The sequence below is a fragment of the Prionailurus bengalensis genome, chromosome E1 (genome assembly GCF_016509475.1).
Source record: "Prionailurus bengalensis isolate Pbe53 chromosome E1, Fcat_Pben_1.1_paternal_pri, whole genome shotgun sequence".
NCBI classification, from domain to species: domain Eukaryota; kingdom Metazoa; phylum Chordata; class Mammalia; order Carnivora; family Felidae; genus Prionailurus; species Prionailurus bengalensis.
This window is the reverse complement of record NC_057347.1, coordinates 46,204,127-46,227,595: the sequence shown is the minus strand read 5'-3', so window position 1 is coordinate 46,227,595 and position 23,469 is coordinate 46,204,127. Positions and strand designations below refer to the sequence as shown.

Here is a 23,469-nt window from a genome sequence, read left to right as displayed (position 1 = left end):
AGACCACGTAGTGCTGAAGGCTGATTAGGTCCTGCCGGATTTTTTTTTGCTATAAACTGTGGTGTACTATACTAGAAGAAAGTCTTCCCGATGCGGAGCACATTTCCTTAGTAGGTTGATTGTCATCCCAAGCAGGCTTTGAGGGGCCTATAACAATACAACTAAGTATTTTATAGTCTGTTCTTGAATTACTACAAGTTGCTTTGTTTTGTTCTTTAAGGTAGATTTCACACCACGCATGGAGCCCAACGTGGGTTGGGGCTTGAACTCACAACCCTGAGATCCAGACCTGAGCTGAGATCAAGAGTCGGATGCTGAATCCCGTACTGGGACTTTTTAAAAAGTACTTTTCAGGGCACCTGGGTGGCTCAGTCGGTTGAGTATCTGGCTCTTGATTTCGGCTCAGGTCACGATCTCATGGTTCATGGGTTTGAGCCCCATCACAGGCTCTGCACTGAGGGTGCAGAGCCTGCTTGGGATTCTCTCTCTGCCTTCCCCCGCTCACTCGTGCTTGTGTGTGTGTGTGCATGCGTGCACGCTCTCTCTCCCTCTCTCAAAAATAAATAAATAAACTTAAAAAAAAAAAAAAAGTACTCTTCATTGCTTTCCTGAGGTGTCTTTAGACTCAGGGTTCACCCTGGAGTTGATGCTCTCCCTGGACAGACGGTGTGAAGGTCTTTGTCTTTCAGTGATGGGCTTGGCATGCAGCCAGTGTCCAATAAATGTTGAATAGATGTAAGTCTTTATGGAAGCACAGAGCACCTGTAGAGAGCTTCTGTTGACCATGGATTGATTTGTCCTTGGAAATAACCTGAGCGAGGCAGTAAGTGCAGAGGTGTAGAGCATGGCCTTGGCCCGTGAGCCCTAGCTCTGCTAGTCAGTAGTTTTGTTGCCTTGGTAAGTTGCCTAAGCCACTTTCATCCTTTTCCCACATCTGCAAAATCTGAGAATAATAATAGTACTTACCTCTCCCAGTTGTTTGGCTTAAACGAGATCTTCTTGGTAAGGCCTTGAGGCCTCGAGGCCTGTGTAAAAGTTAATTTCTCAGCTCAGAAAGTGGCCGCATAAAGTTTTTGGATGAAAAGAAACCTTCTATTTTCTGAAGATAACCATGTTGCATCTTTATTTAAATAGAATAACTGCCAGGGCACGTGGGTGGCTCAGTAGGTTAAGTGTCTGACTTCGGTTCAGGTCATGATCTCTCAGTTAGTGGGTTTGAGCCCCACGTCGGGCACTGTGCTGACAGCCCAGAGCCTGGAGCCTGCTTCGGGTTCTGTGTCTTCCTCTCTCTATGCCCCTCCCCAGCTCTCTCTCTCTCTCTCTCTCTCTCAAAAATAAATAAACATTAAAAAAATTTTTTAATAAAGTAACTGCCAAACAGGTCTTTGAGAAGAAATAATAATATTCCGTTGGTGTTCTTTGCTCCATCCTGTCCATGGGGAGAGAGCCCTGTGGTTAATTATAACATTTCTATGCTGTCGGTGCCCAAGCTTCACAGTTTATGAAGTGCTGTCCCATTTATTCTTTCTCCTGGCAATTTGAGGGCTGGGCTTCCACCATCACGACTCTCATTTGACAGATCGGAAGATGCAGTCCCGGCGAGGCCACTCCCAAGATGTGGCACTTCCCAGCTAGTCTCAGCTGCCCCAGGCTCTGCTTTTGGGTGTTGAGTTTTTGCTGTGGGATTTTATGGTATCCTAATTACACGTGGATGGCCAGAAAATGCTGCTTCTGTTTTGGCATTTTGCTTTGGCCAAGTGTCCTCCCTGAGGACCCACAGAAGCTGGAGGGCGAAACCCAACAACACAGCGCTAATCATCTGGAAAGGGCCGGAAGCTGCTTCTAGGCAGTTGTTGGGCCCATGAGCAGAAGAACATCAAGATCACAACTTTACAGCATTCTCTACTTTGAAACGTCACATGGGGCCCCAGTACAGCCATCAGGTTTATAGTGCCTCCAGAATTAGATTAGGCCGTTTAGTTCTAAGCCGTGTACTCGTATTTCTGGTTATGAACCGCTCCTGGTGCTTATTCCCCCTTATCTACCAAGAAACAGCTTTTTCTCGTTACTTTGTGTATCCACATTTGTTTTTTTTTTGTTTGTTTTTTCATTTGCCCTTCATTGCTGCCTTCTGTCTTGCTTTTGGTCCTTGAGACAGCAATGAAACAGACCTTCAGGAATGGACAGCTGCGGAGGCCCTCCCTGGCTGGGGTCAGCTCTATACCTAGGGTCTGGGTTGGGGTCGGGTTGGGGAGCGGGAACTAGGACCAGCCCCAGGAGATGAGGCCACAGCTCAAGGGGCAAACAGTGCAGTCAGGTGTATCAAAGATCAAGAGCAAAACTCAGTCCAGTTGTGTCCTATGCCCATGAAAGCAGTGGCCCACCTCTGATTCCTCATCTGAAATGAGGCTCTCTTGATTTCACAGTTTATACTCTGTTACAGGTCTGAGGTAGTTCACTGATTAACCTTGACAGAGAGACACCTCCCCGCCCTTTTACCATAGGTACAGAGCAGTCGCTTCTAAGGCAGTGCCTTCTAACATACATGTAGACTGGATCAACCAGTTACTGGTGCTTAGGAATGGCAGGTACTGTATTTCCAATTGACTTCCTGGTGATTTCATCACCCTTTCCCATGTGTGTGTATGTGTGTGTGTGTAAGTTAGTAAGTATAATGTGTTCCTGATATTCTAAGTTGATTTAGACCAGTGAGTCTCAATTCCCTGGTAGATATTGGGGGGCATGTGTGTTTACCTACATAGGCTGTGATTACTGGGGAATTTTTTCAAATTATTTGTCTTCTGATCCTCCCCACCCCTTCTCAATTATGATAAGCCCTGAGATGGGCAGGGGTGGTTGAGTCTTTTGCATGAACACATTTCCTAAGATTTTCTGGTACATTTCCCCTCCGCCTAATCCTAAGATTCATTCGCCCTTTGATTACTAGGAATAAGAAGGTGCTTAGAGCTGGCTAATCGGCTGTCCCACCAGTTTCCTAGGTAGAGCTGACCTAGGCTGGTGGTTCCAACCTGACACCTGCTAAGAAACCCCATGGGAGCCAGGGGGCCGTTTTCAGCATTTCAAAAGGCTTAATAGAAACTATGCATTACCCAGGATGAGGACACAAAAGCTACCCAAATCATCAAGTTTCTTTTCTTCTGTTTGGAATTGCAAGCCTGTATGGTTTCATGCTGATTCCAAGTTCTGATTGGCTGTAGGTGACATAATAAGAATTTCTGAGACAGGATTGGTCTAACTCTAGACATTGTTATTAGAGGTAGTATCAGGTCTCCCTCCTTAAACTGAATGTTCTCTCACTACCTTTTAGAATGAGGTTGACCTTGACTATCAGAGTTAAGCAACTGATGGTTTCTTGCTTACTTAGCAATGCTTATCATCATTCCACCTGTGTCAGTGATTTGATTTCATAATGTTATTGTAAACCCTTTATGAATGTGGATTATTGGTTAAAATTTAGATCAGCATTGAAATGGAAAAATAGTAAACAGAATTAGCCAATCACTGTTAAACATCATTTGCTAGAATCTGGCAAAAATATGTGGCCAAAGTGGGGAAGGGACAGAAAAAAAGAGGTTGGTGGAACCACAGACCTCATTCAGCACCTTCATTTTAAAAGTGGTCCTTTTAACCAGCCCTGCAGTAAAAGCAAAAAATACAACTCACAGTAAAGCACCGACTGTTAATATTTAGTCTCTGTAGCCTCCTAGGATCCTGTTAGTTGTATGTTCTTTCTTGTTTGTTTGTTTTAATGCTCACCATCCTAACTTCTACTTTTTCATGTTGCACTACAATTTATAGACCTTTCCATATTTCTGTTTTGCCCTTGTGTTTATAATTCTTAATGGTCACAGTTGCCAGAGCTAAACCTGAAGTCAGACAGGACAGTCTCTAGTTTAGGTGGTTAGAGAGGCTGGAGACCAGCCGTTTGGTCCTTGATAACATGGCCCAGTGGGCAAGGATAAGAAGATGTGCCCCGCCTGCTGTGGATGCTGATACTAAGAATTTACATATGCTAAATGGTATTTCTTAATTTTCCCAGCAGCCCTTCTGAAGTAGGCACTGTTACCTCCATTTTTCTCCAAAAGAAACAGAGGCTTTTTGCAGTAATTTGTCCAGTCACACACTGGTAAGCAGTGTAGCAGGGATCTGAAGCTGGAATGCTTGAGTTTGAATTCTTAACCAGGTTTCTCTTGCTTCAGAAAACTCCCCACCTTCCACCTTAATCTTCCCAGCACACCTATTAATGTGTATTAAGGTCACAGAGACTTGACATTAAAACAAGAGCAAATGCTGCAGGCGAGCGGGAGCTCCTGGAACTTCCCATCTGCGTTAGAGTTTTTGTTAGCCTTCCTGGGGGCAGAGTGGGGTGAACGGCTAGCCACATTCAGTCTTGTCTTTAGTTCCATCCTTTTGCTGGCCTTGAAGTTTCTTAGACTTGACTTGGCACAACAGTGACTGCACAAGGTCACCTGAAGCATTTATACAGTACTTTGTGGGGAAATCTTGGCTATTGGTTGCTTTTTGCACTGACCTTAGAACCTAATCCCCACTGAGGAGTGGCCACCAAGTTCCTAATTAGAAGTTATCTGTGTGCCCTGCTCTATTCTCTGGACAAATTTAAAATTTCCCCATGTTCTTGGGGCGCCTGGGTGGCTCAGTCGGTTAAACATCTGACTTCGGCTCAGGTCGTGATCTCCTGGTTTGTGAGTTCGAGCCCCGTGTCGGGCTCTGTGCTGACAGCTCAGAGCCGGGAGCCTGCATCAGATCCTGTGTCTCCCTCTCTCTCTCTCTCTCTGCCCCTCCCCCACTCATACTCATACTCTCTCTCAAAAATAAACAGTAAAAAATATTTTTTCCCCGTGTTCTCCCTGATGCCTTTTGCCATGGCGATGCTTGGAAGTCACCAAAGCAGTTCTGCTGCTGCATGGAGGTGCCCCAGGAGGAAGCATGTCCTCTGACGGCTACCTGGCCCCTATGTGTCTAGGGGCAGAGACAGGTCCAATTCCTCTGTATTTTTCCAGGGTCTTGCTTCTATTGAATGAGAAAATTTTGCACATGAGTTAAAACAGACTCCTGTCCCTGGGCTAGATTGGAAATTGGAGTTCAGATTCTAGAGGTCGGGTTGGAGCAGATGCATGAGAAGTGTTTCGATTTATACCCTGGCTTTTGGCTTCCCATTCTTTAGAATTGTCTCTTTCTGGAGTATGGACAGAGGCCTTCGTCCTGGAATTATCTGAATTCAGAATGTGTTTTTCTTTTGAGTTATCTTCTGCATGGTTGGAAAGGTACATTTGTATCACGGTTAAGTTACACTGTGGATTGCATACATTTCATGGCCTAGAACCTATTTCCCATGTATTTTCCTTCAGGATAAATGGATTTTGAATTTCACACAACTGACTTACTGATGAACCTTTGAAAGTCAACTACTCTTGGTTGAGAATACACATTCTATGATTACTTGCGTGGCATAAATGTTGTAGGGGGTCAGCTGGGAGGCTGGAGTTGTCTAGGAGGAAGGCCTGGGGTTCAATTCAAGCATCACTGGCTTCATGGAGGATGCTAGCACTTGACAAGGCAAGGCATTTCCAATACAGAGAGGTGCATGAATGGAGGTGGGAAGGAGGAGATAGTTCATCAAACCCAACCAGAACGTTGGGAACACGTTGGAGAGTAACGGAAAATAAGGTTGAGAGAGAGGGTGGCCATGTAATGTTGGACCCTGAAAGCCAAAGAGACACAAGAACAAGAAAGGTTTTTGAGCAGAAGAATGACGTGATGAGAGTAGTGTTTAAAGAAGAGAAGCCTGGTGGCAGGATGCCATGTGGGTGGAGATGGGACAGGGGATGAAGCCAGAAAGAAATGTTGAGGTGTGAGGTGATAAAAGAACTCTGTCAACAGGATGTGGGGAAGAAAAGAGGTTTGGAGAATAAAGAAGGGAACATCAGAGATGACCTTAGGGGTTGGATCCTTGGTGGTTGGAGAATCAGTGGTCCCTAGTGTGGGGTGGGGTTGGGTGGGCAGGAATGAGGGGACAAATGGATCCATTCAGTTTAGAATTAGACCTCTTTGGACCTAGATAAGATCTGTGTGTGGGTGTGGATTAGAGAGGAACAGATAGAAGAATTTCTAGCCAAGGGATGAGAATAGTGATTTGTGTACATAATTGGGTATGGGAGACAAGATGGCAACTCCTACCACCTTCCCAGTGAATTAGGGGCAGGGCCATCTGCTTAGAGGGAGAAAGGAGGGAGACAAAACTGGAGGCCTGGATGAGAGACAAGGCCTGGAATCGCACCACTAGGAGATCTGACTAAGAAACCAGTGAGCTCATTCAGGAATTTCCTGGAAACAGCGATGTCCTAGTCCAGGTCTGCATGCTACAGTCCCCTCCTGACTAGGATCTGAAGAAGTCCGCCCCCCAACCCCCCACCGCAGGTGGGATAGAGGTCCATGGAGAGGTCCATGGCAGTGGGAGTGACTCGCAGGCCTGGAGGTGGGGACGCCTCACAGGCAGTGGATAGCAGTGTTAATGATTTAGAGAGGGTGGTACACATGGTGGTTTGGTCTGAAAATACACATGGTGGTTTCATCTTAAAAACTAGGCCAGCCCTTCTCTTTCTCTTACCTTGCTCTCTTCCCATTTGAAAACAAAAACAAAAACGCTAGGCAGTGGACGAGGGAGATCATTTGTTATGAGAGGGTATGGAGTTGTGTCCCTGTAAGGATAGGTGGGAACCTGGAGGAGGAATAATTTGAATCCAAAAGAGAGTGAAGCTTTCTGTTGCCACGGCACACACACAAGCGCTGAGTATCTGCATCTCGTCTTTTGGAGACTCAGCAACCTCTCCACCTATGACCAGAAGAAGTGAGGGATGTTTCCACAGCTGGTCTAAGCAAGACAAGGTCTAGAAGTATTTCTTAACGTGAGATGAACTGTTTCAATATTATTAGAAAAATATTTTGACTTAATTGCCTTAGACACATCAATCAGTTCAAGTGTATTCTGGTTTCCTTTACTTGAGCAATTGCCAAGAATTTCTCTTGGCGAAATGAGAAAATAAGACTCTAGGTTCTGTTCCATGAATATTGAATCATAGAACCATAGACATAGAGAATTTAGAGCTTTCTGGAAAATTCCTTGAAGACCAGGAGGATCCCCTCAGTTTACAGTGAAAAAACCCAAGGCCCAGGGAGGTGAAGTGGGTGAGCTCCATCACTGTCATTTGAGTGTCATGGTCTCCCTCCGAGCTCCTGACCCTGCTGCCTCATGGCTTCACTAGGTATGAATTTTCAGTGGCTGATGCTTCTACCAACTGAACAATTATCAGAATCTCACACTTGGGTGGAACTTTTGGACTTGGTCTATCACTAGGCTGCCCTCAGCTCAAGACCTTCCCTGTCACATCCACAATGGTGGTTGTAGGATGGGGGAATGTTATCTGACGGGGCCCGCAGGCAAGTCGGCCTCTTTAGAAGGAACCTCAGTGTGGCCAGTTGGCCATCCAGGACCATGCCTCTGCCAGGAATGCAGTACCTTGTGACTTTGAAGGTCTTCATCATGGTCTTGGGTTTCTTGCCTCCTTCCCTTTCCTGATCGTCTGTCCCTCACTTAGAATGTACTGTCAATCCCTGAGTCTCTGTGGTTAGCCCGTCAAGTCTACCAGGGCCAGCTCACATATGCCTCTGTGAAACCTTCATTCAAGTCACATTCTCTTACCTCCACCCATTACTTCCTTTCTCAGAGAGTGGAAAAGCTAAGCAATCAGTAGATACGAATGGATTCAGATATATAAACTAGGTTTTCTATAAGGAATCTACTCCTGAAATCATTGTTGCACTACATGCTAACTAATTTGGATGTAAATTTTAAAAAGTAAAAAACATAAAATAAAATAAATTTAAAAAAATAAATAAACTAGGTTTTCTTAGTGTACTAATATGATTTGGAGGGGAAAGATCCAAATACTTGACCGTTTATTATGGCTAGGAAATACAGAGAAATTATTGTTCGTATCAGTCCATTTTTCTAAAGGGTTTGATCCTTGTATGAGGAACAGAGAACAGTATGTGTGTTGTATATGCTTATTGTCATCATTTTCTGCAATGATTTCAGAGACTAATGCTCTTATGCTGATGGAATGGGGAAGGCGTCCTTGGGAAGTATAAAACCCAGAACTGTAAAGTAAGAGACTGAGAGATTCAACACCTCAGAATAGAAAACTTTATATATTTAAAAATTAAGTTAAAAGTCAGATCAGAGATGGGGGAAAATATTGCAACACACAGGAGAGAAAGTGGTAACTGTCCATGACTCATAAAGTGAGTAGGAAAAATGCTTGAGCAAGAAGTATGAATGACTGGTTAACAGAAGAAGGGAAACAGAGGGGGGAAAGCTTGAAGTGATTATCAAAACATTGAGATGCCTTTTTACTATCAATCAGATGGACAAAAATTAAAAACGATGTTCAGTCTTGACAAAAGTTCAAGGTGGATGCTTCATACATCGTTAGCAAATTGGGCGAATTGGCAAGACAGTTCCAAAATTGTAAACAGGCACCTCCTTTGAGCCATCAATTCCACCTCCAAGAATGTACCCTACAGATAGAGTTGCACTTGTATACGAGATGTATAGGAAAGGCCTTTCAAGACAGCATTGTTTCTGATAGTGAAAACTCAAAAAAACCCTCAAATTTCTATCAAAGGAATGAGTAAGTGGATGATGGTATATCTGTACTATGGGGAAGAAGCATGTGTGTGTGCGCGCGTACCTGCTGACTTATATAGATAGGCATGGGGAGAAGTCTAAGAAATAGTAAGTGAAAAACAAACGGCAAAGCCATCTGTATAGTATGATCTCATTGAAGACAAAAAAACAGAAACAGTTTTATGTGTTTGTGTGTGTTGATAAACGCAAATAAAACGACTGGAAGGAAGGATACATTCTACACTGTTGATTCGAGGGGAGCAGGAGAAAATTTCACTTTTCTTCTGCATACATCTGTTTTAGAAGGTTTCTACAATGAGCTTGAAAACTGTTTTTTTCGAAAATTGTACATATGCTACTTAACCCCTAATACCGCTTCTAAAACGATTTACTGAGGAGATGATCAGAGAGGCAGTCAAAGGCTGTGTATCTGTGTATAAAATCATAATGTATTGTAGCATTGTTTGTAACGGCAAAAAATTCCAAGTAGTATCCTGTGATGAAATGGTTCTGTTGTGGAATATTCATTTTATCTAGCTATTTATTTTTATTTATTTATTTATTTTTTTACAAGATGAGTTGTTTCTTTTTTTTTTTTTAATTTTTTTTTCAACGTTTATTTATTTTTGAGACAGAGAGAGACAGAGCATGAACGGGGGAAGGGCAGAGAGAGAGACGGAGACACAGAATCGGAAACAGGCTCCAGGCTCTGAGCCATCAGCCCAGAGCCCGACGCGGGGCTCGAACTCACGGACCGCAAGATGGTGACCTGGCTGAAGTCGGATGCTTAACCGACTGCACCACCCAGGCGCCCCTTATCTAGCTATTTAAAATCATGTGTAAAAGAATCTCTGTTGATGTGAGGAAATACTTACATGCACAGGTCACATTTTAGGAATGCTTGTTCTATACCAGGGACCATGCTCAGTGCCTTACATAAATTGTTTTATTTAATCTGAACCCTCTTTTACCGTTCCCATTTTACAGATGGAGAAACAGAGGCTTAAGGCTTAAGACCCTTAAACAGAGGCTTTAATTTGCCTGAGGGTCACACTCCTCCCAAGTTATTGGAACTGAAGCCAAAGGCCTCATTGATACCCATGTGCTAGATTACTTCTCTGTGGAGTCTTGTGTATAAAAACAGATCGCATGTATACATATGGTGTGACTCATTTTATAAAAATGAATCTTTTCTGTGCCTTAGTTTTCTCATGGGTAAGGTGGGGGAGGGAAGGGCTAGTACAATTTTATATTCCAAAGATGGTGATTTTATTTTAAAGATTGGCATGCATTTACATGTAATTTTTTTCCCCACATTTTGGAAGTATTTGGTCTAAAATTAGAAAGTAAAAATTACTGATATGCCCATTATATAGAGAAGACTGGCATTAATGCTGCCTGCTGCCCTCTTTTTTTTTTTTTTTTTTTTGAGAGAGAGAGTGAGTGCGAGAGCATGGGGGAGGGGCAGAGGGAGAGAGAGAATCTTAAGCAGGCTCCACGCCCAGTGTGGAGCCAGACACAGGGCTCCATCTCAGGACCGTGAGATCATGACCTGAGCCCAGATCAAGAGCCTGAGGCTTAAACGACTGAGCCACCCAGGCGCCCTCCACCCACCTCTGAGTTTGCCTAGTGCATGTATGGAATGAACATTATTGAGGGACTTAATAGTTACTGCAAAATTATTTTCAGAAAAGTTTTTTACGAATCATGTTCCAACCATTAGGGCAACAATAATCAGTTTGTCTCAGTGTGCCTTTGAGAGCATCACAGATTATATTTCAGTGATGGTTTTTGATGACTAAAATCGTTCAACTGATTTGTTTCCCAGCTATCTGTTGCTTCCAGTGAGCTGAGCCTTTTTCGTTTGTTTGTTCATTGGCCATTTGAACTTTTAGTTGAATTGCCTGTTTACGTATCTATTGATGCTGTATTGGGAATTATCTATTGATGATACCTTCCTAAACTTGACCATTTAAGACCTTAAGAAAGACTATCAGAAAGTCCTTATAAGGGGAAGTTCCACTCTCAGGTGGATGCATTTTTCTTACAGGGATGAATTGGTGGTCTGTGGTTAACACCTGATTTCTTTCTTTCTTTCTTTCTTTCTTTCTTTCTTTCTTTCTTTCTTTCTTTCTTTCTTTATTTCTTTTTTAAGTTTATTTATTTTGAGAGACAGTATGTGCACGAGCACACAAGCATACACTTGTGTGCGGGAGGGGCAGAGAGAGAGAGCTGGGAAGAGAAAGAGAGAATCCCAAGCAGGCTCCGCCCTGTAAGCGTGGAGCCTAACTTGGGGCTTGAACCCACAAACTGCAAGATCATGACCTGAGCCGAAGTCGGATGCTCCATGGACTGAGCCACCTAGGCACCCCTAACACCTGACTTCTTAACCACTTGGAATTGATTTGGCTTGAAAATTTAAGGAATGGTTGGTGAAAGGTACACAGCACTTCTTTGCACTTCCTTTGCAACTTACTGTGAGCCTATAATCATCTCAAAATGAAACTTTTAAAAGTTCAAGGAAGGTAAAACTTACACTGCCTCCTGTTACTACCTGTAACTGGCCTTGATCATTCTGACTGGTACAACAGTGGGAGGCAGGAGGGAGCAACGTTTGCCAACAGATCCAAAGCCAAATAATGGTGAGGAACGCTGCTTTTGTTGTTGTTGTTTTTAAAGTTTATTTATTTATTTTGAGAGAGAGAGGGAGGGAGAGCACAAGTGTTGAAGGAACAGAGAGAGAAAGAGAGAGGGAGTCTGAAGCAGGCTCCACACTGTCAGCACAGAGCCTGATGTGGGGATCAAACTCAAAAACCGTGAGATCATGACCTGAGCCGAAACCAAGAGTTGGACGCTTAACCAACTAAGCCACCAGATGCCCCTTTTTGATGTTTTTTTTTTAATTTAGAAATAATTTCAGTATTTAAAATAGTTGCAAAAAATAAAAACTGAATAAGGAGCACTATAACTCTTTCCCAGATTTGCGTGTTGTTAACGTTAGACCCAATGAACATCAGCTTTTGAAATGTGTTATTTGGTGAACACAGCCACTAACGCCTCTTTTCTTACCCTTCTTCCAGATTTCCAGCACCTGCCTCCTAGCTTCCAGGCACTCACTCACCTGAACAAAAACATCTCTCACACCTCTCAAGAATCTACAGGGGTTCTGTTTCCTAAGATTTAAATACAAACCCAGGGGCATATGGGTAGCTCAGTCGGTTGAGCGTCCAACTCTTGGTTTCAGCTCAGGTTGTGATCTCATGGGTCATGGGATCAAGCCCCACGTTAATCTTCATGCTGAATGTGGAGCCTGCTTGGGATTCTCTCTCTCCCTCCCTCCCTCTCTCTGCCTCTTCCCCGCTCATGCATGCTCTCTCTCTCAAAAAAATAAATAAGTATAAATCCAAATGCTTAGCCTTTCAAGGTTTTGAATAATTGATTCCCTGCCCTTAATTCAAATATTAGCCTTCCTCCCACACCCCCCAGCGCAGCCCCTCAGCCATAGCTAACCCAACCGTTCAGCGACCCTCTTGTTCCCATCTCTGTGCCTTTCCATGCTCTGATGCTTCATAACTGCAATATTCTTTTCATGTGTAGGCCGCAGCCATAACTTTTCTTTCTTTTTTTTTTTTTTAATTTTTTTAAATGTTTATTTATTTTTGACACACAGAGAGAGAGACAGGGCATGAGCAGGGGAGGGGCAGAGAGAGAAGGATACACAGAATCCAAAGCAGGCTCCAGGCTCTGAGCTGTCAGCACAGAGACTGATGCGGGGCTTGAACTCACAGACCGCGAGATCATGACCTGAGCTGAAGTCAGACACTCAACCGACTGAGCCACCCAGGCACCCCAGCCATAACTTTTCTGCTTAAAAAAAAAAAAAAAAAAAATTATTCCCAGACTTCTTGACTTAATTAGCACCATCTGATTTGGGCATACCTGTTCTAGGTTTTTATTTTACTCTAGGGCCTTTTTGCTTTCATATAGATGTCATACACGATGTCCATCTGTTGTCTCCTTGAGTTCCCCACAGTGGGTGGCACCAGCGTTAACCTTTGTAAACTTCCATAGACCTTGTGTGGTTGTGCTGGAGGCATGACCTGGTTTTCAATGAGTTACTGTGAACTGAACTTGGATTTCATTATTAGATCTATCTAGCAGTCTGTAAAGCAAAATTCTAATCGTGTTGATGCGTTTGAACACCTTTTTCCTCCGTGGATATGGCATTCTTCCCAGCTAGACCTTCTTTGCGGCCGGTAAAAGGTCCATGCCTTGTGGCCCAAGAGGGTGGACCTGTTGTTTATTAGCAGTTATAAAACCTATGTTGTGTTGTTTGTGGTGCTGAACCCTGCCAGGCTGGAAGAAACTTTGGAGGGTGGGTCTCAGAATCTAAGAACTAATGGGAAAGGCATTCTGAGTTTCTAGCAATCAGTCCAAGTGTCTTGAGAGGGTTGCCTGTGCTGGAAGTAGAGTACTTTCTTTTCTGTTTCTTTTCTTTTCTTAAATGAAACTAAGGCCCGAGCTAGTTCATTATCTATAATGTCAATATTGATTTTTGTTTGCGAGGTGGAGTATTAACAGATTAGAATGGCTGCTGGCAATTCTCAGCTGCTTCATTGAATTTAAATGAATCAAGGGATAGCTGTTAAGATGCACTTGAGATTTTTAGACTAAATCAGACCTTTCTACTATGGTGGGTTTGACTAGATTCACCTGTTTCCTCAGCAGCATCAAGGTGGAAAAATGGAGTCTTAAGGCCTCTTTCGTATTTTTTATAAAACCAAATCCTATTAAAAAATGCACAGATAAGAGGTATTAAGCCATCCTCTGCAACACAATGCAGCTTGCTTCTATTCCCCTGCCAAGAGAAGTTTTTGAATTAAAACTATTGACTGACTCAACCCATGCTAGCAGATGGTATTCATACATCATATGTCCAAGTGCAAGCTTGTTCAGAGGCAGCAAATATCTAACAGGCTGAATTTTACAAAGACAAAGCATTTTAATAATGATCTTGAAGGATTAGTGATGCTCCTGAGAAATGAGGCATATTCCAAACAGGCTTGTTTCCTAAGATCTGCTATGTTACTGTACACACTTTATCTGGAAACCAGTTCCATTTGCAGTCAAAATCACTCTCTTCCCTCCTTGCTTCCCTCTCTGACTTTCTCCTTCCTTCTGCACTCCTTCTAATCTAGTATATGAATTAGAAAGTAATAATAATGTTGATCATAATGGCCACATCACTATTTGTTTTAATGTGGGAGGACCAAGTGGGATGGGTTTCTGATAAGTGAGCAGCCTGGAAGGAACTATTTTCTCTTTTTATGACTCTATAAAATCCCAGGATTGAATTGTTTCAAATACAGATGGAGGTAGGAAGGGCAGTTTTTATTAGAATATTATCCCCCTCCCCCGGCAAAAAAAAAAAAAAAAAAAAAAAAAAAACCACCAGAATTCAGGGAGGTTATTATATTTGAGTTAATAAATGCCAAAATTGAGTCTTGAAATAGTGGTTCATCTTTCATTACATAGTCTGATTTATCATTGATTGGTTTTTCATGGCCTAATTAACGACAATAACCTTTTTGAGTGACTAGAAATAAAATTAATTTCATGGATGTTTCATATTCTAACTCTAACTGTAGTAAGTTTGAGAGCCTCACAGACTTCATGATAGGGCAGTTGGCTACTACCTTCCTGTTTAAGGTCTTTGTTTTTTATAAGCTCAGGTTAGATGAGAGCCGTTGATTTATTCCTTGTTTTTAGACTGGATAGGATAGAATCCTGCATAAATGCTAGGGAGAGAAGCCCTTCTTTGAAGCTTTCTCAGTCTTAATGAGAGCAGTGACCATCTTTACAAGGCATAGTAACTTTAATGGAGAATTGCAGTCAAGACCTTGGGAAAGACCCATCAGCAAAAGAGTTTCAAATATCCTTTTCCCCTGAAACATACATGGGTAAGGTGCAGGGGGCATTGGGCTCTACAGTTTTTTTGACCCCCACAAAGTATGGGAGCATAAATACAATTGCACTTGTTACCTAAAAATGTAACCGTATGGTAAATACTAAAGAACAGTGTGAGCTTTTTGAATAGAATTGTTTTAGTTGGCATGATAAGTAGTTCAAAGTGTTAATATCATATCATTGTGAAGTTTTGAATGAATATTTTTCAAAATATTTTTTATTCCCAATTTATGGTTAAATATACATAGCATTAAATTTACCATCTTAACTCTTTAGGTGTACAATTCAGTAGCGTTAAGTAGATCCACATTGTTTTGCAACCAGTCTCCAAAACTTCTTCATCATACAAAACTGAAAGTCTGTGCCCGTGAGACATCTCCTCGTTTCCCCTTCCCCAACCCCCGGTAACTGCCTTCTACTCTGTGTTTATATGAAGCTGACTACTTGAGAAAGCTCAAATAAGTGGAATCACACAGCATTTGGCTTTTTGTGACCAGTGTACTTCACTTAGCGTTATGTTCTCAAAGCGCTCAACTCGAAGAGGGCCGGTTTGCTCCTTGTTCACCCACTGCTGAGCACGTGTAGCCGTCTGGAGCAGCTCATTGTGGAAGGGTCTTCAGCTAGTGCTGTATCTCAGCCAGCCCTGAACTTTGATTTCTGCTCAGAAGAGCACTAAAATTCAAGTTCCTGGGGCGCCTGGGTGGCTCAGTCGGTTGGGCGACCAACTTCGGCTCAGGTCATGATCTCACCGTTCATGAGTTCAAGCTCCGCCTCCGGCTCTGTGCTGACAGCTCAGAGCCTGGGGCCTGCTTCAGATTCTGTCTCCCCCCCTCTCTGCCCCTCACCCACTCACACTTCTCTCTCTCTCTCTCTCTCTCTCTCTCTCTCTCTCTCTCTCTCAAATATAAACATTTAAAAAAAAATAAGGAAATAAATAGTTCCCATTTGTCAGAATCATCCAGTGTTTTGAGGGCAAGAATGGCTTCTCCAGAGCTCTCCTCCGGGTTCCCATTTTCCGTAGTCTCGGCCTGGTTATTCCTTTCCCAGTTGTTAAAATTTCAGTGCTTTTCATAAGTTTTCAGGTTTTTTTTCTCCCCCTTTCTTTTAATATTGAATTCAGTGTTAGTTTTAAGCAGAATGGTGAGCCTGATAATACAGCTTGCCCTCCCAGACACCGGACCTCCGGCCTCAGTTTTTCAGTGTTGTCTCTAACATTCCCATCCATTCTGGGGCTGGACACAGTAAATCTTCAGCCCCGCTTTGCTCATGACCAAATCAGACTTTTGCTTAAATGAATCTCTGGCAGGAAATCCTATATGGCAACGTAAGATATAGGCCCTCCCCCTCTGAGGACTCAGGAGTCAGGGTCAAAGCCCGGGGTCCTGTGATCTGCTGGTGGCTTTGGAAGAAGGAGACCTGTTGGGAAGGAAATTTCCTTTTCGGGCATTTCAGTTCCCAAGGGCTTGATAAGGTTGTCTCCTTTTTGGAAGCCCAGTTATAATTGAGTTTGGGTGGTGGAGGGCAGGCGCTAGTGAGCTAGGTACTTTTTTAGGATACTAGGTTGTCAGATGGATAATGAGACAATGAGACGACTCTCCATTTCTCCATGCAGCTGGTCACAGGCTGATTGTTGAGAACTGAGCCCTTAGTTCCTGGGAGAGCTGTCCGTGGAGGAGCACAGACGGCGGGTACCAGGACAAAGCAGTCATAAAGAATGTGCGTGATGTGCTAGAGGAAGCAGTTTGCTGTGGTGAAAAAGGCATCAGGACATCGGTGTCAAAAGCCCATGTCTAACTGTCCCTCCCTCCCCTTCCTTTAGTCAGTGCTGCGGCCTTGAACAAACCACATAATCTTCCTGGGCAACAGTCAGGTGCTTTTTTCTCTTGACCTTGGCTGTCCTGCGGGGCTGTGATTGTGGGAGGGTCAGTTTTGCTGGCCCCAGCAGCCAGCCACTGGGAGGACAGAGAGGAGGAGGCTTGCAGTAGTCCCCAGGAAGAGGGAGTGACCACTTGATGGGTTGTCTGGAACCCATAGTATCCACTCTGGTTCCAGGACACTCAATTATCCAGCAATTTTGGTCCTAGAAGCGGCTTTTCTTTAGTCTCATCCCCTCATTTTGCAGATGAGTGAACAGAGCCCTGAGATTTTCTTGCATTTAAGCAGTAGCAGTGCTGCTCTGGCCTCACGTGGCATGTATTTGTAAAAGCAAACAAACACAAAAAGCACACCAGTGAAATAAGTGGTCAGGGTGGATTTGGGGGAGTTTACTCTGGATCTCTCAGGCTACTTACCTGAGCCCAGGAGAGAGACATTAGATGATGAGCCAGACTGCCTGCCCTTAGCTGGCTCTCTGGCATCCAGCTCTCCACGGAGTCCCCCGTGGGCCCTGCTGGCTGACACAGGCCTTGAGACAGTCTGATCAGAGATTAGCAGAGGTCCCTTCAACTGGCAAGTCAGGGCCTGACTCTGTGGAGAGGTGGGCGAGCAGGCCCCTGATGGTGCTCCTTCCTGGGCAGGTGCCTGCTCACTGTGCCACAGGCTCCTGGATACACTACTGTTTTCTCCCGTGGGCCCCTTCCTGGACCTGACTTTGCCTGCCGATTCCTAGGCCTTCCCACCCTCAACGACGGACAGGCCTCTCCACTCTCGCCTTGCTCCCCAGAAGACCAGCTCACACTGTCCAGCCCCCACATCGTGCTCTGTATTTGCACGTGTGCCCGCAGTCATTTTAACTTGCAGCCACCATGCCATCAGGCAGCCTCAGAACAGCGGAGCCCTACACGTGGTCCTTGATGTTATTAAGGCAATTTATTTTTTTTTTTTTAATTTTTTTTTCAACGTTTTTTATTTATTTTTGGGACAGAGAGAGACAGAGCATGAACGGGGGAGGGGCAGAGAGAGGGAGACACAGAATCGGAAACAGGCTCCAGGCTCCAAGCCATCAGCCCAGAGCCTGACGCGGGGCTCGAACTCCGGGACCGCGAGATCGTGACCTGGCTGAAGTCGGACGCTTAACCGACTGCGCCACCCAGGCGCCCCTTATTAAGGCAATTTAAATGAAACTCATTTTTCAGCCTACTGAGAATTATCAAATATCAACCTTTTCTTTTTAAATTACCTCTATAATTTTCTTTTTAAAGTGCCCTTATAAAACTAGGTGACAAATGAAAAATATGTGTTGCACTTGGTATTTTTCTTACTAAGCTTACAAACCTGTTGGCTCAAAGATAACCGGGAAGATGGTCCTAGACCGGAGGCTTTGTCTTTCTAACTTGCCCTCAGCTCTTGGATTTAAACTGCTTTGTCTGTCCTTTTCCTGAATCCACTGGTGATAGGAGAGTCTGAGGGTCATGAATGAGCAGGGGCAAAGCTCTGTTGGAAAGTTTCAGTGAAAGTAATTTCTCTTAAGTATTCATACTAAAAAAAGGGGAGTTTCAGATGTGTCCATGTTGTGACTGGGCCCTTGAATGGTAACTCTTGTCATCGTTGGGGTATTTTCTGTTCTAGGGACCCAGGATCACTGTTGCCTGCCCCCCTCCCACCATGGGTTTGCCTTTTCTCCTGTTAGTAGTATCAGTTGCCAGCATTTTGGAAATTAATATTTGGCAGAAGACTTCAATATGGGAGTTCTTCAAATTGAAGAAACAAGCAAGCAATGTAATGTTGATCGTCGATGGTAGATGACTTGTTTGAGCGTATTACGTTGGGTGGTAACAATCGTCATAAACATGTAGGATTTTAGATTTGGAAAGAACTCTTGATTCTCCATTTTACAGATGACAATTCTGAGAACCAGAGAAGTTTAGGCTTGTTCGGGGTCCCACAGAATCAACTGGAAAAGGAGAAAGTACCAGAAGCCCTATTTGGCAGCTCCCGGGGCCGCTCTTCCACTTCCCATGATGCTGCTCTTGTACCAGTGGTCTCCCAGTGCTCCCCAGCACCCCACCCCACCCACACCCTTGGAGGTAAAGGACAGACCCGTGTGGCAGGACAACCATGCCCATGCTCATCTTCACACCTTTTCCCCTCTTTCTAATCATGCCCTTTCTGTCACAACCTGCCCATCCGCTTATTATTTTATTTTTTTAATGTTTTGTTTTTTTTTTTTAATTTAGTATGCTCCACACCCAACATGGGGTTGAACTCATGGTCCTGAGATTGAGTTGCATAGCTCTGCCGACTGAGCCGGCCAAGCGCCCCTGACCCATCAGTTTAAAACACTGAGCGCGGTGTCCTGCTTCCTACAATGGTCTCAGCCTCCTCAGAACACCTGAAATTCATTCCTCAAGTGTGTTCTTGCTCCTCTGACAGGGTCTCTTTCCAGATTGTGGTGCTAATTTCCATTTTGTAGGGTCTGTTATGATGTGTGGTGCCCATTAGTGAATGGGGAGAGAAGTAATGTACTAGATGTCACAGAGTCGGCTTGGTGACTTTAGTTCCACTGCCCAGGTGTCTTTCTTCTCCCCAGCTGGCTGCTAAGCTCCAGAAGAGCAGAAAGCATAGCTTCCACGTCTCTGACCGTAGCCCTTAGAGTTCTTGGTTGGTGGTGGGTTACAGCATTGATCCTTAATTTTCCTGCCCTCTGAATCGTGGATTCAGTTTAAAATGTGTTTCCTTTATCCTGAAGCCCCAGCACATGCCCATGTCTTCATGGCTGCCTAAATACTCTGCCATTTGGGGAATAAAGAAGCCAACAGGTCATAGCAATTCATTGACAGATTTCCCTTGCTGCCCTTGGAGACTTTGCTGCTTCTTTGCAGTGGCAAGATAGTATGAGTCTTGGTGGGAGAGGCAAACCAAATAATTGTTAGGATGGCTGAGAAAATTGCAATGGAAGCAATAATCCTCCTGGGTTGGCTTTTTATAGCTAGAAAACACTGGTGAAATTTTTGTCCCAAGATCCTCAAAATCACCAGGATGCCGCATTTTATCTCGTTGGACTTCGAAAGTGATGCTGGTAACCTCTATTGTACAGGTATTTTAAGTGTTGAAATCTAGAACTGCTGATCGAAATGAGCCAGTTAAGAGGGAGGAAACGATTACTCAGATGTTGCGAAAGTGAGACAGACTGTATGGCATTTGTAATACCAGTTTGGAGTTTGCTCATAAAAGAGAATGCCTAACTGGGATTTATCTGGTGAAAATTAAACCATCAGACCTGCTCAAGTGACAAACAGTGGCCATCTGCCAAGTCAAGGCATAATCACCATTTGGAAGTGAGCGTCATCTGTGCTCCAGTGTGCACATGACAGTTTCTCCTGTGGAGAAGTGACTTTCTGACTTCTGGTTTTCTTGCTGTTTTTGCAGAGCCTGAGCCCTCGTGAAGCCGGCAATGACAAGTCTGAATGGTCGCCATGCCGAGAAAACCATTGACATGCCAAAACCATCAGCCCCCAGAGTGCACGTGCAGAGGTCCGTGTCCCGAGACACTATCGCCATTCACTTCTCGGCATCCGGGGAGGAGGAGGAGGAAGAAGAGGAGGAGTTCAGGGAGTACCTCGAGGAGGGGCTGGACGACCAAAGCATTGTAACGGGTCTCGAGGCCAAGGAAGACCTCTATCTTGAACCCCAGGGTGGCTATGACTCCACTGGCCCTGCTGCTCAGCCCATCCTGGCAGATGGACTGTCCGTGTCCCCTGCCATTTTGCCCGTCTCCGCGAACACTGTAAAGCTGTTGGAGTCCCCTCCTCCGGCAGTGCAAGTATTAAGTACAGTGCCATTGGCTCTGTCCCCAGGGTCATCTTCGTCCGGGCCCTTAGCTAGCTCTCCCAGTGTGTCATCCCTTTCTGAGCAGAAAACCAGTTCTTCCTCCCCGTTGTCCTCTCCTTCCAAGTCTCCTATCCTGTCGTCCAGTGCCTCAGCCTCCACCCTCTCCAGCGCAAACCCTTCATGAGCCTTGTGAAGTCCCTGTCGACCGAGGTGGAGCCAAAAGAGTCCCCACACCCCTCGAGGCACAGGCACTTGATGAAGACATTAGTCAAGTCTCTGTCCACAGACACCTCCAGGCAGGAGTCGGATACCGTGTCCTATAAACCACCGGACTCCAAGCTCAATTTACACCTGTTCAAGCAGTTCACACAGCCACGGAGCACAGGTGGAGATTCCAAAACTGCGCCTTCTTCCCCACTGACTTCTCCCTCCGATACGCGCTCCTTTTTTAAAGTGCCCGAGATGGAGGCTAAAATCGAAGACACTAAGCGTCGCCTTTCAGAAGTCATCTATGAGCCTTTTCAGCTCCTTAGTAAAATTATAGGGGAGGAAAGTGGCAGCCACAGGCCCAAAGCCTTATCTTCAAGTGCTTCAGAACTCTCCAATCTGTCCAGCTTGAACGGTCACTTGGAAAGCAATAACAACTACAGCATCAAGGAAGAGGAGTGTGACTCGGAGGGGGACCCCTATGGGAGTGACCCCAGCGGCCCCGGAAGTGACCCCCCCAGGTCCTCCGATGAGCCGCCCTCAAGAGAGGCGGAACCGAAGAGTTCCCAGGGCGGCAGTCTGAAGGACTTAGGCCTGAAGACAAGCTCCCTGGTTCTTGAGAAATGTTCCTTGTCTGCCTTGGTGAGCAAAGAGGATGAGGAGTTTTGCGAACTGTACACCGAGGACTTTGATTTGGAAGCGGAGGTGGAGAGCGCGCCTGACAAGCTCCCGGATCTCCCTGCCGGGCCCGAGGTGCCGGCGGATGACGGTCCGACTCTGGACAGTGAGGACGAGGCCCACTCGGCCGTGCAGCACCCGGAGCTGCCGGTGAAGACGCTGGGCTTCTTTATCATGTGTGTCTATGGGTACCTCATCCTCCCCCTCCCCCATTACGTGAGCGGACTCTTTCTGGGAATTGGCCTTGGGTTCATGACTGCGGTTTGCATGATCTGGTTTTTTACACCACCAAGTGCTCATAAATATCACAGATTACATAAAAGCCTACAACACTGGAACACGAGGTCCCTGGATATCAAAGAACCGGAAATACTGAAGGTAAGTCCCTCTGCAGCAGCCCGCTAGCGCCCCCCACCGTTCTCCCCCAGACAGCCTGATTTTAGATCCAACTTAATGGTCTTAGTTGACGGTCATGGTTTTCACATAAGCAGTATTTTTAAGGCTTTGGATTCTCCTCACTCCAGGGGCACCCAGGAGACTTCTCTGGTAAACCTCATTCTAATTCAAGTTTTACCAGCTCACTGAGGAGTTTTTCAAGGATCCTCCACGGTGCCAGTGAGTAGCATTTACATGCGGTTCGGATTTCAGTCTCTCTCTAAACTTTCCAGGGATTTGCTACTTGCCGAGTCTGTTAGGATTGCATGCGCTTGCGGCCCTTGGAGAAGGGTTCAGCACTCCTGGAAAGCCAGAGAAGGACAGGAGGAAGAGAAGGCAAACTGGTGTCGGGGGGTGGTTACTGATGGTACTGCTCTTTCCTGTGCGCACAGTGAGGTGTGGGCTGGAGAGAGAGAGAGAGAGACATCACCTTCTGGTGCGTGACAGTCTCAGGGTTCGGGCCTCCTTAGGGGGGCCGGGAAGATCCGTTAGGGTGCAGGAAGAAAATATTAGCACTTCCATTTGTATTTGTACATACTTTAAAAACTTCAGGGTTTTGTGTATGTTTCAAAATATTTGGAAATATATATATACAGTTGTAGCTTGTATAGTTTGTAAGTCATAGGCACATATACGTGTTTTGTGTATGTATATATATATACATATATATATGCTTTTTTAATTGTGGTAAAATACAAATAACATACAACTTATCATCCGAACATTTTTTTTAAATTTATTTATTTTGAGAGACAGAGCAGGAGAGGGGCAGAGAGAGAGAGAGAGAGAGGGAGAGAGAGAGAGAGAGAGAGAGAGAAAGAGAGAGAGAGAGACTTCCAAGCAGGCTTCGCACTGACAGTCTGGAGCCCAGTGCGGGGCTCGAACTCACGAACCACAAGATCATGACCTGAGCTGAAGCCAAAAATCAGATGCTTAACCAACTGAGCCACCCAGGCGCCCCACCATCTGAACCATTTCTAAATATACAGTTCAGTGGCATTAAATATATTCACATTGTTATGCAGCCATCACCGCAGTCCATCCCTGGAACTCTTTTTATCTTGCCCACAGATAAACTCTTTTTATCTTAAACAGCAGCTCCTCATTCTTCTGCCTCCGGAGCCTGCAACCATAGTTCCACTCTGTCTTTTCAATTTTGAATACTCCCGACTACCTCGTGTAAGTGGAATCAGACAGTAGTTGTCTTTTTGTGGCTGGCTTGTTTTACTTAGCGTAATCAGAATTAGTCTGAATTTCCTTTCCTTTCAAGGCCGAGTAATATTCCATTATACGTATATACTACTTTTTCCTTATCCATTCATCCGTCAATGGGCACATGGGTTGCCTCCACATTTTAGTTATACTGAATAATGCTGCTACGAACATGGATGTTACAGATAGCTTTTTGAGATCTTGCTTTCAACTCTTTTGGATATATACCCCAAAGTGGGAGCGCTGGCTCCTACGGTCATTCTGTTTTTAATTTTTTGGGGAACTGCCATACTGTTTTCCACAGTGGCTGCGCCATTTTACATTCCTACCAGCAGAGACAAGAAGTTTAATTCCTCCAACTCCTCACAACTCGTTTTCTGTTTTGTTTTGTTTTTTGTATTTTTTTTTTTTGTATTCAAAGCTGGTTCCATTTCTCTGTTAAAAGGTTTTTTCCTCCTCTTTGTTTAAATAAGAATGTTCAAAAAATGGCATCATCTCTTTTTATTGCAAAAAAAAACAAACAAAACAAAAAC

At 44.6% G+C, this 23,469-nt stretch overlaps 1 protein-coding gene across 1 annotated transcript in view; it reads left to right on the top strand.

Annotated features, from left to right (window-relative positions):
• The first annotated feature begins 7,182 nt into the window (after window positions 1–7,182).
• The window catches only part of TEX2 (testis expressed 2), a 75,530-nt gene continuing 59,243 nt past the window's right edge, over window positions 7,183–23,469 (top strand). The window contains 3 exon segments of the mRNA XM_043584993.1: window positions 7,183–7,304; window positions 20,003–20,571; window positions 20,574–21,667. Of these exon segments, the coding sequence (XP_043440928.1) occupies window positions 20,028–20,571; window positions 20,574–21,667 (1,638 nt within the window). The 5' untranslated portion in view covers window positions 7,183–7,304; window positions 20,003–20,027.